The following is a 19,058-nucleotide window of genomic DNA, read 5'->3' as shown; positions in this document are numbered from 1 at the left end:
TTTTGGTCTGCCACTTCAGGCCTCAACTAGAACTGTGCCTGTGGTCTTCCAATTCCTCACAATGTTCCTCACAGTTGAAACTGAGAGCTTAAATCTCTGAGATAGCTTTCTGTATCCTTCCCCTAAACCATGACGTTGAACAATCATTGTTTTCAGGTAATTTGAGAGTTGTTTTGAGGCTCCCATGTTGCCACTCTTCAGAGAATATGCAAAGAGGAGAAACACTTACAATTGGCGTCCTTAAATACCGTTTCTCATGAATGGAGTTCCAATAATTAGTGCTAAAGGTATTGAAATCAATAAAATGACAAGTGTGCCTAAATTTATGCACATGCCTAATTTTGTTTAAATAATTATTGCACACTTTCTGTAAATCATATAAACTTTATTTCACTTCTCAAATATCACTGGTTTGTCTCCTATATGATATATTTAACTGAAGTTTCTTATCCAAACAACCAATGATTTATAAAGGAAAATCATGAAAATATACAGGGGTGCCCAAACTTTTGCATACCACTGTATTTGGCTGTACAAACAGTAACAGCCAGGTTTAGACAGAAAACTGCTCTAGTGACAATTATTATATTACATTTATAAAATGAGAATCTTTATATTGACCACATTCTCTACAGTATGGCACATACTAGGGCTGCATGGTTTATGAAAATGTCTCATCATTGCAATATTAATTTGTTTTTTATTGCAACTGAACTGCTCATCACAACATTCAATCATATTAGCCCATAATGCACAAGCTCCTCACAGTGCAGCCTTGACACATATTGGATTTTCCTCCACAAGTTGCACAGTGGTCATTGAAGTGAACTTTATCAGAGTTGGGAAGAAACTGGAGCGTGTAAAGTCAGAGGGGCGAAGGAGGAAATAAAACAGAGTCACAGAAGTAGTATATAGAGTGTGGCAGAAGAAAGGAGGAAGGATTAAGGAAAGGTGACATAATGAAGAGCAGGGAGTGGTGCGAGGGCATGGAGGTGTGTGAGCGGCTGTCGAGGGGAAAACCTACAAAAACAGAAGAGAAGCCACGAAGGAGAGGGAAAGAGAGAGGCTGAAGAGACAGATTGAGTTGGACAGGCTTGGGGAAGACTGTATAATGAGATACTCTAGAGGGCCTGCTGAGGTTGTGTTGGCAGTGTGGCTGCATGTATCCTTGTCCAGTTAAAGTCTGAACCTCGTCTAGTTAAATTCTTCTTCCCGGGGCAACTAAGGACAGCGACTGTGGGATTGGCATCGTAAAGACAATTGCAGAAGCTGCAGAATCACGGATTTAGATCATTTTCCCGCAGCTTCTCCAAAAACTCTGCTTACCGTGATGCACATTTTGACAATTGAAAATGTCGTTACTGGAGATGTATGTAAAAAATGAATTCAGGTAAGATGTCATAAAATGACAATGATGTCAGTTATTTAACCCTATAATTAGGGTTGCAGTACCTATTTTAAACACTAGTTGCACATCTTGGATATAGCCTATTTAAATATATGCCTTATTCAATACCTAGAGGATAACTGTCCAACACATGTATCTCTGTGATTGAGCTTTCGGCTTCTGCAGTGTAAAAATTAAATCAGTATGTTGGATGGGGCTGTGACAAAGCTTTTTAAGACACATTGGAACAAATAACAGTGAAGCATATAATGAGTACAGCGTGAAACCATGTGGGTGCAGGAGGGTGCAACAAAGCCAAAAAAATCACAATCTGAAGAACAGGAGATGTAAGTTAAGGTCAGCGAAAACATTTGAATACCATTTTGAAGGCTCTTACTTAAAAAAAAATCCAAGCATTCCAAAGTCCAAAGTGTGCAATTTTACAAACAATCCTTTGTATAATCATCTGTTAATCTAAGTTTTTGTCTTCACTGTTCAGTAAATTGCAAAATAGCTTTTAAAAAATAATCCATCATCATCAGTCAGGAGCAAACTGTGTTATAATTTTATATCCCTAGCATGCCCTGCAGGATAAATCAATTATTCAAAGATAATTAAGTATCATAGTCACAATAAGATTACTTTTTTCTCAAAAGTGGCTGAGATAACTGGAAAGAAATATGAAGTCAACTGCGATTCGTGGTGACCAGCTGCATGTGTGTGTGTGTGTGTGTGTTTACCTCACTGACAGCGACGTAGTATCTCGGCTGCTGGAAACGCGGCTTGTTGTCATTTCGGTCTCGGACAACAATGCGGACCTCGTGTAGAATCACTGTGCCTATTAGCTCATTGGTACACTGCACCTGAACCACGATGGACTGAATAAATGAGGGAGGCTGAGGGAGAAATGAAGACAGAGAGAAGCAGACAGAGGTTAATAGAGAAGTGAAAGTAAAATGAAAAAGATACAAGTATTACTTCCAAGAGTATCAGCTTTGTGTATTATACATTTGGTGCAAAAGGAGGATTAAAGCTGTAGTACGCACAATCACGAGAATAAAAAGCTTGTTGATGAAGTTGTGGGATAGGCTTTCTGTCCTGTGCTCCTGCCACCATTTGAGCAGTCACACCAAATGACCCAAAGCAATCTCCCAATATGCCCATGCTTTCAGACATTTATCGGCCAACAGTGTTTTAGAGCATTTTCCCTTTCCTTTGCTGCATAGACAGCTGTTGCTGATTCTACTAAAGGGAAGTGTGCATGCATCATTGTCAGTGCCAGATTCCTCCAAAGCTATACAAAAAAAGAGGGGATGCAAAAGTCAAGTACTCTTTGATTACACTTCATGCTCACTATAATGAAAGGGTGCTACGGGTATGTCATTTGGTGATTTTTGTTGTTGTAAAAGTTATTTTTCTGCTTCTGTTTGGTCTTCATGAGCAGCAAGCAACATCAGACTTAACGTTTGTGTGTATACAGCAGCAGTGCAGGGGGGCGGAGACAAAAATAATTTACCTCCATCAAAATGCTGCATGAGCTTTTGTGGGCACCATGAGTGTAGCATTGTAGGCTTCAGTGTTTTTTGGAAAGTATTAAGGGGGGGTTTTGGTGTTTAAAGGTCACATAGAGTGGTCCTGTTGCACATAAATGTTAGTTATGGAGGTCTACTTACATACATTAACTTGTTTTTATGGTCAGAAACCTCCTAGTTGCTGTAAACGAGCCGATAGAAATCTTCTTTTCTGACGGTGTTTTTCTGCTGCGAGATTTCAGAGTGAACTTTAACCCCCAGAAGACAGAGTCTTGTGATTGGCCAGTACTATCCAGCACATCCGTTCTCAGAAGCGCAGCGCCCCCCTCTGGAACGGTGGATGCACTGCTCCTCATTATCAAAACATTGTTTTAACAGTGTTTAAAAATAGCTTCGTCACGACTCCCCGCCGCAGTCCCTTTTATGACTTTAAACCGGAGTCAGACCCAGAGTCAGAAGACACTGTTGCTCGTGAAACACCTCCACAACGGACGTTATTCTTCTTCTGCGGTTCAATGTACGCAACCGGATGTGCCCGGACTACCGCCCGGAGCAGGACGATCGGTTGTTCAGGAGAACTGCTGCTTACATAACACTTACGGGATTTTCAGTGATCTCGTTGAGCCCTTGAGATTACAATAAAACACAACGTTCTCAGCAGTGGCTGAACTGTTTGTTTTGAACCTTCAGGGCTTCATAAACAAGGTAATGACGCAGATACACACCAAAAAAACAGCGTTAATAGGAACTTCCGGTCTAGTTCCGCTTTAAGGTGTTAGCAATTACACCACAGCCTGTTCATTACTATGCATCCTCCTGAATTTTACTCAAGAACATAGACAACTCTCGAAGTTAGTAATTTAATCAATGTTAACGTGATAATGTGACACACACAAAAACACCAATAGAAAAATACACATATTGATCAGGTACTGCAGTAGTTAGTTTATAATTAAGGGAGCTTTCACACTCATAGTTTGATTGCTTTGGTCCACACCAGTCAGAAAAATGTTACAATGTAGCAAACAGACGTGGGTATGGTTGGCGCTCACATATGCATAGTTCTGAATGAACCAAAATAGACCACGAAGACCATCGGCACTGGAACCAGACTAACGTGCCTGATTAACATGGAGGAGAACAATAACATACTGTAAATAGCTTTTAAAAACTAAATAAACTTAGTAAAAAAATCCACATTATAAAACAATATAAATATAAAGGACACCTCGAGACATGGACACAGGCTTTTATAGATCTTTATATTCTATATTTTTTATTCATGGATATTATATTCGAAAAACATTCCTAAAGGCCATAAAAAGCCCAGACAAATCTTATTTCTCAGAGTGACGTCACAGCTGTGTACGAGCACAGCCAAGCGCGGTCATGTGGCGTCTCGGGAACAGCGCTGCTGTCAGGAAACCGTACGACATGAAAACTTTATGAGAAATGTGAATAAATGAAGACAATGAGGGGGTTTCGTTTACATTTTTTGAAATATTATGACAAAGCAGGTTTTAGTTAAACTAATAGCCACGGTCAATTAAGTAAATAATTTTTATTGATCGTTTTAATACGTCATTGTACTTTTCAGCTTACTATATTCACTTCACTATCGTTAGTTTTTAATTTATTTACAAATCCATGGTGTTAAAGCCGAAATTAACGTGATGTCTGTATTTATGAAAATTCCGCTTAGCGTACTCCCATCATGCTTTTCGCCTTTCATGTACGCGCCGAGCAAGTCGATAACGCGAACGGCTCATTCACATAGCTGAGAGGCATTATGGTAGTGACACCACTGCGCATGTTCTATGGGCCCCATAACCCGGAAATAAACGCGGAAGTCAAAAACTTTTTTGGCATATGCGCTGGGTGAGCAGCTTCATAGAAATGAAAAGAAGCAAAGGAGCGGTGCTCTATCCAGTTCATATAAAACATCCATGGTCTGAGCCTAGCCACACATTTTTCATCTTTAATGTGAATACAGAGAGGCATAGGCTTGTTATGAAGTTGTCATACAAACGGCAAGCTTGCTAAACAGAGCTTATGCAAGTGTGGCGTGGGCTGTGACGTCAGGGGAAAGCGACCCGTTTGTGTTGTTGTCAGTTCGTGGCATGTGACTAAACAGAGTGTTGTTGTGATGCTGGCATTGGTCATCGTTTCTTCCCATTTGGTTTGGTTGCTTTTACACCAGAGGAATCGTACCAAAGTAGGGAAGATAAAGCGAGACCTGCATGTAGGGGTGGTCTCTGACTGGTTGATTTGGTGCGCACCAAAGTACCGAGATTACATTCACACCAACGCAAACGAACAAAACCAAGGGACCAAATACGTTTGGTGCGCACCAAATGCTCAAGCAATGATGATAAGTTTGTGTAAGTTGCAAAACAAATTGAAACAATAAAAAGCCTGAGCCTAAAATAACTTACATCTCTATCCAGAACTCGTCCAGTGCTGTTGAGATAGAGGGCTTGTTTGGAAGGGTCGAGAATCACCCAGTAGTCGTGGTTATCCCTTAGTGAAAGAGAAATCGTACGATCCGGACCCTCGGCCATGCCGTTTATCTGCATGTTCTCCACCAACAGTGTCCCTGGGAACACAGTAAGAACGACAAACTCGTTAACCCAACATTAGAGATGGAGAGACACAATGTCTACCTCCAAGAGCATAACTCAAGAAAACTAAATATATACATTCATATAGACATGGCTTTAATTTTATCAGTGACAGAAACAACAGACAGTCAAACCCTCTGCTGTCCTTTAAGTCCATTAAGTATTGAATATACCTGGAAAGGATATGTAGCCAAGGAACAAAAGCAGTTACATGGAGAAGAACATGGACAGTAAAAAGCATGTGGAATTTAATCAAATTCATTCAGTGGAGGCAATGCACATAAGGGAATATTGTATTTCTCTTTACTAACTGGAATCCAAAATGAAATCACAATTCCCGCCAGGATGAGACAAATTGACTCCAATGTATACATTTGCATGTTTTACAAAAAAAAAAAAGCCCCTTGAAATAAATAAAACTGCAAATTTTTATATGACAGACAGTACTGATTAATTTCACCCAGTTGACTCTGAGGCGAGGGAATGATGAGCATTTTGAAAGATGGACAGGGGGAAAGAGAAGAAGCGAGATGGAGGTGGAGAGAAAATGTCACAAACAGGGAGACAAGACATGATTTGAATGGGAACTGTATATGCTGTATATCCTGAAGCAATGCATATTATCTCTCAGTCAATATCAAGTCGGCACGAGTCGAGTTAGATGGACGGGAGGTCAAAGGAATTTCGCAAGAAGGAAGAAAAGGCTGGAGAAGCAGATAAATATCAGCATTTCATAACAATATTTGTGAGTGACAGTGTGATAAAAAAAAAGAAACACTGATGCTATTTTTCTCACTTGGATTTTTATCTCATAAAAACCTCCACACAAACCAAAACATGTGAAGTTCACATCCTGACTCTGACACAGTCTTTGACTATACACTGCATGAGCATTTAAATAATGTTAAAACATATTGGACGTCTGTCTTGACTAATTAAAATGACGTTAAAACACATTGGATGTCATCATGGCGGGTTAAATATGCATTGGATTTCCTCATACCAGGGTTAAAATAACATTAAAATGCATTAGACGTCCTCGTGGCAGCATGGACATTTTAAACACACCGGACGGCCTCACAGCAATATTAAAATGTATCGGATGTCCTCGCAGCAGGCAATTTAAATGTAAAATTAATGAAAATAAACCAGTTGCACTAAAACCGGTGTCAAAATATTAACACACGAGAAGTCTTTGTAGTGAAATTATTTTAAAACCATCTCAGTGGTGAGTTTTTATGACAGTGAGGATAAAGTGGTGAACAATGCAAGGACAGAAGAATGGACGGATGGATGTTCATGGTGGTCTCGCAATAATGTACTCTGAAACTGTGTAGAGAAAAGGGGCGAAAGTTCTACTTTAAAATAATGTAAAAGTAATTTGAAGTCTTTGGAGTGGCATTAAAATAATGTTGAAACACATATAATGTTTCCATAGTTGAGAAAACGGCATTAAAAGACATTGGACACCATATACTGGCTTCTTTGAGTGGTCAGCTGTCAACAATAAGATTCACCCATTCATGCACATTCACACACTGCATCACACACCCTCGCCATACCCATTAGCATGCTGCCATCACAGCAGACAAGGGCAACCTGGGGTTCAGTGTCGTGTCCAGGGACACATCAGCATATTACAGACTAGCAGATCCAGGGATCAAACCCCCTGTCCTTCCACTTGGAGGACAACCTGCTGTGCCACTGATCCAGAGCAAGCCACTTTAGTAGCTATACAGTAAATAATACTTTGTCATATGTTGAAAACATTATCTGGGAGCAAAATGTGTTTCTTACTAAAAATTGTAATTTCAGAACACAGTTTAGTTTGTTGGGGGATATACATTTCTTTGGGACAGGATTGGCAAATTCAAATGTTATTTATAAGTTTACTTGAAGCTATCACTGCAGAACTGATGTGAGGGATACGAGGGGAGCTCTGAATACAGCTGCTCTGTACAGCCTCAATTCATAAGAGACCCATTACCAGGCCCTGCACACTGCATTATTAATCAAAAACAAAACAAAAACCTGTGTGTGTGTGTGTGTGTGTGTGTGTGTGTGAGAGAGAGAGAGCGAAAACTATCCTTCAACACATAAAAAACGCTGCAGTGTCTTTATTTGTGTCAAACATGACACAAATAAATGAACAATTTTTCATTTCCTGCATCACTGTCACTATTGAATCTATGAAACCTGTAAGTGTGTGTGTGAGAGAAAGAGAGCGAGTGGGAAACAGAGACAAAGACAGAGATTTGGAGAGAAGGAAAAGTTGAGGAGGCGTTAGGGTTTGTTTGCTTCGTCTTTTGCGTGTCCGTACAGTACGTGTGCATAAATGATTGTATCTTCCCTTCCATTCACTACCTCACACACACAATTGGGTCATGGCTTTTGGTGTCACTATGGAAACCCCGTGAAATGCTTTGCCGTGATTTGTTGATGTTAAATAAACTGCGTAACTTGGTTGCTTTAAATGAAAAATCACATCGCAGGAAATGGAATTCATCAACGGAAATGTCTTTCTTTCTTTCTATCCCTCGGCTTTCACTCCTCTGACTTATCTGCTGCCTTCTTGCAAAGATTAGTTAAAAAAGAAGCACAAGCAGGTAAAGAAGAAAGAGACAGATGGTCCCTGTGTAACTGATCTGTATCTAATTTAATTCCATAGACCATCTAATATAAAATGGGCTCTTTTCACAGTGACCTCACTTTATGTGACTGAATATTGCACTCAGCAGCACCTGATTAAATTGACCCATGCGTTAAAGCATATACAGCCAGAGACCTGTGAGAGGATGTGAGTGTGTGTGTGTGCCGCAATGTCGAGGCATTGAAAAATAAGAAGGTTGCACAAAGGCCAATTACGACGGCAAGAAAAATGAGACAGATAGTGGAGGAGATAGAGGAGGAGAGTGAGGGGAGAGGGATTGGGTTGAATGAGAGGGTGATAGAAATCAACAATAAAGACATTATCAGGAAAATAGAAAGGAAAATAAGCATTTTTGGAGGTGCTTTATTTGGATTTCTAATGGGGCGTTAGCTCAAAGGAATGTGGGCAGGCTGCTGAGGTGTCGGCCATGGGCTGAGAAGCAATCACAGCAAATACCTGCAAATTCATCTCATGAGAAAGTGGGGGAAACGTTAATTCAAGGCAACATACAGGCACAAGCCACTTTAGGTATACAGGAAACCTGACCAGGTGTGGTCTTCTGCTGCTGTAGACCATCTGCTTCAAGGTTTGATGTGTTCAGAGAAGATTTTCAAACTGTGTTTGTAATGTTTTTACGATGGCCCCATCTGTGTTTGTCCACGACAAGCTGCACTTGATACCCTTGGCATGGGTGGGGCCACCATGGAAACCGTAGACAAACCCACTCGAGACCCAGATTGTCAGCCCAAATATAAACCGTATGGGGCCCACGTGGTCATTCTGCCTGGAGAGTGTTTACTGAATGACTCTTGCCTCTTTATCCAGTCTAAACCTGTCTAGGCATTCTCCTCCTGCCTCAAGAAGACATTTTCTCCCAAAGAACTGTTGCTCACTGACTATTTTCAAAGTTGTCAGACCATTCTGTGTAAACTCTAGAGATCGGTGATGAGTCATTTAAGTCACTGTATTCAAAGCCCTCCGTAATCTTGTCCTCTCCTACCCGCAATCACTCCATGCCAAAAATCCTCACCAGACAAAGTCTCCTCCAACACTACTCACTCCCTCTGGATCATCCCTCTCCCAACAGCTCAGCAACTCTCCTTGTCATCCTTAATACTGCCCTAAAACACCTTTTAAATGTGCTTTAAATGTTTTACTATTGTACTTATTATCTTTGGTACTATTTTGTTACTTGATATTGACATAGTGACATTCTGTTTGAGCTGGTAAGTCATTTTGTTGAAGTGTTTCTGATTTCAAACCTTTGACTTTGGGTATCGTTTAGTATTTCCAAACTATTTTACTAATTCCAAACTATTTTAGTTTTTCCAAACTTCCAAACTCTAACTATCAACAATCATGACCCAAATCACATTATAAATCATGATTAAGACACCTCTGTGCATGATGTAATGACTAATCTACCACCATAACTGTTTTTCCAAGTGAAAAATCAGGGACACATCTGTGAGTCCCACCCCAGTCTTTGGGAATCACTGTTTCAAAAGTGCTAGGGATTAGAATATGATAATAATTAATATATATATATATATATAACAATATATATGAATTAATCCCGTTTAAATTCAGCAGGTTCCCCTGATTATGTCTCCATGCCTATATACATTGAGTTGCTGCCAGGTAATTGGCTGAATATATATTGTGTTGACATGCAGTTGCTCAGGTGTACCCAATAAAGTAGCTGGTGAGTGCAAATGTACTATGTAGGATTATGCACTTATCAGCCACCTGCAAATATCAGCCACCTGCAATTTAGCAGATGATTGGTTCAAATCTCCTAATTGACATAAACACAAAGTACATATGACGTGTGATGAATGAAATATAGTCCAGCAAGAACTCTGTGGTGAATGTAAAATCAAAACAATGTGAACCAGCTTCCATTACATTCAGTGTTTTGCAGACTAAAACCTTTTTCTGCTCAAAGTGCTTTAAACTAAACTGTGCAACAAAATCTGAGACCCTACCATCAATATCCTTATCCTCTTTTTTATGATTATAAAATTGTACATGCTATTTGTTAGGACATGCCTCAGAAGGTTTTGCAGTAAAACACTGTACGTGGTTTGTCCATGCAGGCTGTTGTAGAAACATGGCGACGCTCGATGGTGGGGCAAATGATTTTCTATTATACACCAATAAAAACAAACCTGGGTAGCCTATCAGTTTCTGCTAGTAAACGCCTTCATAATGTCACACAATGGACCCTTTATCTAATTTAAAAAGTACTTATCTTTTATTCTGCCACTCTTAATTACTTAAAACCCTTTGTGCAATATCTTTAACAAGTAGACTTCAATAAACAGACTCTGCATTGATGGCATTCAGATTCATGACCTTACCTCAATATATTTGAAGTGCTTTGGAAATAAAACTGCCTAAATAAACCGTACTCGCACCATTCAAAAAAACTGAATGACTGAGTTTGCAATTGTAACGGCGTGACATTTATGAGCTGAGATGATATTTTTATGAAAAGAAAAACTTCACATCAGTGTTGATTGTTCTGTTAGTGTTTGCTTCTCTTGCTGATGTAAGTGCACTTTAGCGTCACTGCCGTAACTGAGCGGAACCGACAGGTTTACAGTGAAACGCGAGCGAAAAAGATGTTTGGCCTGATTGTAGTTGGCAGTTTCCCTCCTCTGACAAATTAGGTTATCTAAATGTGGAAGTTGTTCGGTTGCCAAACATTACTCTATAATTGGTTATAACACAGCCTTCAGAAATTAAAATAAAAATAAATACATACTTGATTTTGCTTAACCTCCACTCAACAATCTGGATAAAAAGTGTAACTGACAGCCAGCGTTATAGCTGCTAGCTTCTGATTATGAATCCACAACATTTCAGTCTGTTTATTTCACGATTCATAAGACTGCAAACAGCATTTAATAATAAACAAACCAAAAAAAAAAAAAAGCTGAAAGAAATTGTAAAAACTGTAATTTTGGTAATTACAACTTGGCTAGGAAACATTAGCTTAACAGGCAGTTTATTGTGTTTTGTGTTGGATCGTTCTATTACTGCACTGACTGTACAGCATTGGTGATTTCAGAGCATCACAATATCAAATTATATGTATTTTAAGTGTAAGTAAAAACATTAAAGTTAGACTCTGTAATGTGTCGTTCACACTACACCAATTTCAGTCTACTTGTAGTGCTCAGATACATTTTTTTGATGTATTTAATGGGAATTTGGTTACAGCCATGGGTAAAATGACTGTAATGTGTGCAAAATGAGTTTTTATTGACTTTGGCTCCAGTTGGCATTAGTGTGAAATAGGTGAACATGTTAATTGTTTTCCTCACCTGCTTAATTTTTGGCAACTAAACAAATGCCAGGTGTCATTTCTAGCACAAGGCTGACAGGCATTCATCTTCTGGCTGTTAGCATAGCTGTTAGCCATGAATGCTTTAGCAACTTGGAAGAAGAACTCAAAATGTTTCATTCAATTTTAGATGCGACTTAAAATAGAGGGAATGAAGTCCAGAAATGCAAGAAAGAACTGCAACTGTAACTTTCTCAGCTCCATTGGTGTTTTCTTTGTGTTTCTGGTGCAATTATGATGTAACATAACATGAGGTAACACAGCGAGGACAAAGAAAAACAGGTCAAACCAACAACAGGCAATGGAAATGGTGTTAATCACATTATACCTTCTAATTTTAGTGTGAAAGAAGCTAAAGTGTAAGAACCCAGCAGCACACTAGAGACCACAATCTCATTTTCAACATGTAGAAATTGTGTCTGCGACTGAAACCCGAACAGTGGTTCATCACAGAAAATCAGAGGGAGAAGGAAAAAGAAATGCAATAAAAGCTCAGTGGTCGACCTGTCGACAATGAAACAGAGCTAAATTTAGCCTGGTGTCGCTGACATTCTCTTTTTGGGACCATGTGACGTTTGTTTTCATGAAAAGTCAAACTAGTCAAGACTCCAACAACAACAAAACATGCAGTCCCTGCATCTGTTCCCACCTGGTGCAAACAAATCCAGCACAAAGAGGACGTGTTGTGAAGTTTTCATTTGATTTCAACATGAAAAAAATATGAATTTAGTAAAAATTGCAATGCTGTCTTCTCCCTAATGTGGAATTGGTGCTGTAATTATTGGGGCATCAGTGGTTCAGTGTTAGAGGTTGTGTGGGTTAAATTCCCCGGCTCCACTAGTTTACATGTTGATGTGTTGAAAAACTGGATTGGAACACAACTTTTAGCATTGAGACTAGAAAAGTGCAATATAAAATAGAGACCATTTACGATGTAAAGTATTAAAGCTCCAGAACCATTTTGAAAGTATCTGTTTAGTTTACCCTAATGGCTGCAATCCTGCAATTTGGTCTATAATCCATTATAGAATATAATGGAGTATAGACCAGTGTTGTTTTTGACAAACATCTTAGATTTAGTCTTAGTCTTACCCTGGATTTCCACTGGACGCGGAACGGCCGTGGAACGGCCCCCGGAACGGCAGCGGCGCGGACGCCGTGGCAAATCGCTTCCATTCTAATCAATGAGAGCATTCCCACCGGCCGCGCTGCGGCGCGTCTCAGCAGCTGCCCAGAAGCGTCTTGGAGAGTCATAATGTATGACAAGAGACTGATTGTTGAAGTGGAGAAACATAAAATCATTTATGACACCAGATCAACAGTTCTTCCACGTCGGAGAATGAAAAGACGCTGTGTTGTTGTTGTTTACTTTATACACACAGTCTATCGCTGGATCTCAGGAACTCGCGTCCGTTCGAGATTATCGCGCGATCTTCCGTGAATACCGCCGGCTCCCAAGGCACCGTGCCGCTGCCGTAACGCACCCGGTGGGGATTGCTGCCGGGCAGAGGACGAAGCAGAACCGCGCCGCTGCCGTTCCGCGTCCAGTGGAAATCCAGGGTTAGTCTTTTGGACGAAAATGCTTATTAGTTTTAGTCACATTTTAGTCACTTCTATATGTGATAGTTTTAGTCTAGTTTTAGTCGACGAAAACTCAAAAGGGTTTTAGTCTAGATTTGGTCGACGAAAACTCAAAAAGGTTTTAGTCTAGTTTTAGTCGAAAAAAGAAGTAGAGTCTTTTAACAAATGTATTTAGGTCAATAAGTATTGGATATTGTTGTTGGGCAGTGTCAAACATAAGTTGTGAAAATAGCAGCAGACCTACAAGTTCAACACATTGTGATCTTGCAGATTGGCTATTATAACACACACAGAGATCACCACACCGTCACTGAATGTAAACATGGCTAAACATGCTGCTAAAAAACACACACACATAATGAATTGACGTTAGCGTAACAAAAGCTCACTTTAGCCACTACTACTAACTACTGTGTCCAGTTATTGTCATGTCCTGCTTTCTTTCTGCCGCTAAATAATCCATCTGTTTGTTGTTTGCTAACACGTTAGCATAAAGATCGCTAGCTTAAAATGCTAACGAGTCCACTTACATAAGTGTCGGGTTAGAAGAAGAAGTACAGCCGCAGTTCAGTCCCTCTGTGGGATTCCTTATCCATCGTCATTCAACGGTGAACACACACACACACACACACACACACACACACACACACACACACACACACACACACACACACACACACACACACACACACACACTGCAGAAGCAGTAGCGGGGGACGTGCATATTAAGTAGCCATGTGCTTTCTCCGTGACCGTCAGGTGATTGGCCGAGAAAAAACGAAATGTCATGCGTTTCAAACGTCTGACAGACCACCCACTAACATTTTCGTCCATTCTCGTCTCGTCAACGAAAACTCACACAAGTCTCTTCATGTTTTCGTCATCAAAGAGTCATGTTTATCTCGTCACCGTCTTATTATCGTCGTGAAAGAAAGTGGCGTCAACGAAAATATTTCGTCATCGTCATCGTTGACGAAAACAACACTGGTATAGACTACACAAGTAGAATATAATAGAGTATAGACAACACAAGTGATTTTTAGATATAGTATTGAATCTGATCAATGAAAAAGGTAATTGCATGAGGGATATGCTTGTTTATATTATTATTTAGACAAACACTACACTGCAGATACTGCAGTCTCGTTTGTGTGCTTTCATCTGTGCATTATCCTCCCATAGTTACGCATATCCAGTTATCAGCCTTGTAACGCTTATTTTATTGTCCTTTTTCTGTGATTTCCCTGGGCTAACATATATATATATATATATATATGTTGTATATTTTTAATCTATAATAAAATGTTAACTTGCATCCCTCTTTTCTTTCCTCAAGTCTCTCAGCATGTTTCGCTAAAGATAATCAGCCTAAAGCTCTATTCTCCATTAAATCCACAACACTGTTTCACAGCAAAGTCCTTCCAATGCTAAATTATTCTTCAAGAATGCTGTAAGGGAGACTGGTGCTCAAACTGGCAACAAATGTACACTTGTATATACTGAACAGTGCTGATGCAATAAAAAGAAAACAACACTCATATTCACATGATGCGAGAAAAATGGAAACATAATGCAGTTGGGAGTCAAATTATGATTGCATATAGATGTTCAAATGGCAAATGGACCAAAAACTAGGCCTGGCACTCTATGTATGTTCCACATGCCCGGCCCCTGGGCTTTTATACAATAGAAAAAGAAAAATCTGGTGAAATCCAAAAGATCAATTTTGAACTGAAAAGGAGACCGTTTTTTTTTTTTTTTTTTTTTTTTGCTCTCTCAGCATCAATAATTAAATATTTTGAAGTTAAAGTTATGTTAAAGCACTTTGGTTTGGTTTTGGTTTAGGCAAGACAATTCAACTTGGGTTTGGTAAACACTGGCACCTGCAGTGGTCGGCATGGAAAAGAACGGCTGCTTCCAGTGATGCTGGAACCCTTCCACAGCTGCAAGTGAAAGAACAAGTTTCGTTATTTGGTCTTGTGAGTACTGTAAAATATAATCTTGCCGTCGCTGCTGTTGGTAAATAATTTGAGACTTTTTTTTAGGTGGTAGAATATGCTGATGGTAACATTTAGTGATATAACACTGGTTTGTTATCTCTTCAGTTGTTGCTGTGTTATTCAGGTTGTTGACTCAGTTTTTAAGGTGATCTCTGCTTTAGTAGGCTATAATAATAGTATTGACTGCACTAAACAAATAATAGTATTTCTTCACTAAAAAGTTGTTCAAATATCAGGGAAGGGTACTCTACTGTTCAAGGTACCAATGTTACTTCAACAATAGATCTGATGGTTATTGTGTCACAGAGGTGAATGAGAGGAAAACGCACATCTACACCCAGAACTACAGAGGTCCATTTTTTGCTATGAGGCTGCAGAGTGGAAAAGGACTTCAGGAGTGCTGTTCAAAGACCTGATGACCAAAGACACTTGTGTCCACTATCCACTGTCACACCGACACCATACATATCTGAACATACCACAGCATATAGTGGTCTCTAAAATGTATGCTACATTTTAGGTTTGTGATTAAAAGATAATCAACAGAACTCAACACTCCCACTTCTGTAGATACAGAAGACATTTTCTCAAAGTGGAGTCTATGGACCCACAGATGTTTTTAAGGGGTCACACAGTGTGTCCCTAACACATGAGGGATATGTTATTTGTGACTATAAGTCCGACTAATAACACAGTCTATAATGATTACGGTCATTACACACATAGCCAAATGTGTGTCAAACATTTGTTGTTGAGTTTTTGCATTATGTGAACTACTATAACTGAACCATACAAGACATTATCACAACCTCTTATTGTCCAGCTGTTGACATCCAGGTGAGGAGGGAGAGAAATGTTGACTGCCTCATGTTGTATGTGATCAGAGCAACAAACTTAAAAGGAGAGATTTACCAATTTTAGATTGCTCTGGGTGTTTGGGTGTTTTCTATAAAGATTAAATCTGTGATAAGCAGATAAGTGAAAGTGTGATCTATTTGGGAGCAAAAACAAATTATCAGTTTTAATTAAGTTTATTAATTTACAGTATATGGTCAGAGTACAGCACAGTACATGGTATATTTGGATGTTACCTGAGCCAATGCTCGGGAAATAGTCAATTGCCAACATTCTGCAATTTGATTTTCTAGAGCAACATAGGGTCTTTATTGTATTAGTATTATTACTATTTGTATTGATACATTTATTTGTTTAGTGATCTTGCCTACAGTAGTTGTATTCTCATGTTGAAGAACAAGAAATTCATTCAGTTTTTAACATGGTGTCAAATATCAATAATTGTGTGATGACAGGTCTACAAAATATGTAATAAATCAATTTAAGCAACACTTGTACACAAATCTCCCCCCAAATATGGCAGAAAATCAGAAAGAAAAGTAATTTAATTTTATTCATAATTCTAGACAGCTGTTCACATAGTATTTCTAATGGGGCTGTGAAAATGAACATACAGTATCACATATTGACAAAAATCCCTTTCAACTCTCAAAACTGAGCAGTGGCTTGACAGTGAAGTTGGCTTCAAGTGTATTTTTAACTCAACGACTTCTTCAAACTGACTGGGGATTTGTGCTCCAGCTAAACCTACATGACTAACTTTAAATTACATTTCAAGATCAGACATCATTTTGTGAGAAGGAAATTCTCCACACCAAGAAAAAAAAAAAAAAAAAAACTCCAGTGCATGAGAGCTAGTGAGAGTAATGAGGGGTTGACCACGTGTTGAGCTTTGTAACACACCATGTGGTAATAGATGTACTACTAATGAGAAGTAGAAGTAATACCATTATACTATCATTTTACTATTTCCTGTAGAAAAAGTACATTTAATAATAATAATAATAATAATAATAATAATGCATTATATTTGGAGGCGCCTTTCAAGACACTCAAGGTCACCGAATTTGTCTACTCTACTTTCTTGCATTTACCCTTCTTTTGCAATCTTGAATTGCTCCTAATAAGCATATGGAACTCTAAAATGTAAGATAAACCCACAAGGATTTGACTTTGTCGCTAAATCTGCCGAATTTTGTGGTGTTTGGAGACTCTCACGTGCAGTTACTAAGCTCAACAAGCAGCGTGTGTTACCGGGATCACCTCCCAAAGCTCGGGGGGAAACCTCCGCAGTCCTAGCCTACAGTCAGAGCAGCGGAGACAACCTTAGCACTCTGTGTCCAGGCTGCTAATGAAACACGCAAAGCCGCTGCCGTTAAGCCCTGGAGGGTGGGACTTTGAGGGAGGCGGAGGTGTTCATATTCAAATTTTTTACTAAGTGCCGTGAGACATGCAAGAAAGGTAAGTACAGATTAATTTGTGATTAATTGCAGAGTTACTATGAACAGATGAAATAATTTAATAAACGGAGAGCCATAATCTAAAAAATATATTTATGCCAGTCTCAAATGACCTTAACAATGTATACCTCATTCAAAGTTATTGGAAAAAAAAAGTATAATTACTGTTATGATTGTATGCATACACAGGAAAAGAAGAAATGTATTAAAACTAAATAGGGATGGATAGCTTTATGTGACACATTAAGCCGTCAGCAACAGACGCAGACATGCCAGCTAAAGTAGATGGAAGGCACTGCTCTCCTCCATGTCTGGTGTCGCTCTGCTAATCTCTTTTTGTGTCAGTTAGGATTACTGTGATCATGTCTCACGATTTAAAGCCTCGTTGAAAAGCAGACATGGCAAACATTATGACAGGTCGCCCTGCCAGTATCCAGCAAATGGAAACGCTGAGGATAATTTAACTACACACACCGACTTGTCTGAGTGTTTACATTTCACCTTCCCCCCATATAAGATTTAGTATCTTTTCTCCGAGCCAACATACGCCTTAATTTACTTGTGCTTAAAGTAAGAAATAAACTTGTCAATTAAAATGTGATCCTCTCTGTACTACAAAAAATATGCACATACACAGACACTTCTGTGTGTTTGGCTATATTACCCCATTCAGTCTAAATTGCACAGCCATGAAAACAGGAGCCACTAATTATCGTTTGAGTTAACAAAAGACACTAAGGGTACCTTTGGTGCTCAAATAAAAAGGTTTTATGAAACCTTTTTTTTTTTTGCTCTGCCAGATGTTTGTCAGCTGTGCCATCTGATAATTTATTTAACCTTGTTATTAATTAGATTATTTAATTAAATAATTGACATTTCAGCTCCACTTCACTGGTGGACCTAAAGACACTTTTGATCCTTTAACACCGTATGTGCCTGGTCATAAGCGATAGTCGTCAATAAAAGCCTTGCCTGTCATTCCTCAAACTCTGCTGAGGTCCATGGCTGAACCTTCTCATCTCCCAATTTGCCCAATTGAATTCCAGATGTCTGTGTAGATTCTCATTCAGCCAGGTCACCGTTATCCAAAACACATCAAGTTGGTAGCAACTAGACTAGAAAACATCAATGAACTTTGGGATGTTTTCAAGGAAAGCTTAAAGTGTAGTTGCTATCTACTCTATTTAAATAAAAAAAGAAAGAATGCGTGGGTTTAATCTACATTCGATTCCCAGGGCAAATGACTGCAGTGCACGTGGGTTATTGAGCCCAAAAGGGAACAGTGGCAATGTGAGATCCCGGTGAACACGTTAATGTCTTCTATAGTACACTCCTTCTGGAAAGGTTTCCAGCACTTCTGTCCATTAGCATTAACGTTTGCAGCGATCCTTACTTTTCAGCACTACCTAGAATTGATTATAATGGAAAAAAAAAAGTAAATGTTGTCGGTAATCAGCGACATATCTCAGGCTGTTTTTCCTTCCAAGGAAATCTCATTATCATTAGTGATGGGAAGTCTGGCTCTTTTCAAAGATTTGGTTCTTTTGGCTCAGCTCCCACAGAAGAGCACACTCTTATGGCTCCCAAAACAGCTCTATACACAATGTCTCACTCACAGCC

At 39.2% G+C, this 19,058-nt stretch overlaps 1 protein-coding gene across 1 annotated transcript in view; it reads right to left on the bottom strand.

Moving 5' to 3' along the window:
- Positions 1-19,058, bottom strand: part of LOC310939461 (protocadherin-15-like) — a gene marked incomplete at its 3' end in the record, with an annotated part of 234,158 nt that overhangs the window by 188,098 nt on the left and 27,002 nt on the right. The window contains exons 4-5 of the mRNA XM_083904226.1: positions 5,355-5,515; positions 2,128-2,283 (exon numbers count right to left, since the gene is read on the bottom strand). Coding sequence (XP_083760352.1) covers positions 2,128-2,283; positions 5,355-5,515 — 317 coding nt within the window. The remainder of the gene's footprint in view (positions 1-2,127; positions 2,284-5,354; positions 5,516-19,058) is intronic.

Source organism: Microchirus variegatus (genome assembly GCF_963457635.1).
Source record: "Microchirus variegatus genome assembly, chromosome: 17".
NCBI classification, from domain to species: Eukaryota; Metazoa; Chordata; class Actinopteri; order Pleuronectiformes; family Soleidae; genus Microchirus; species Microchirus variegatus.
This window is presented reverse-complemented; position numbering and strand designations above follow the sequence as displayed.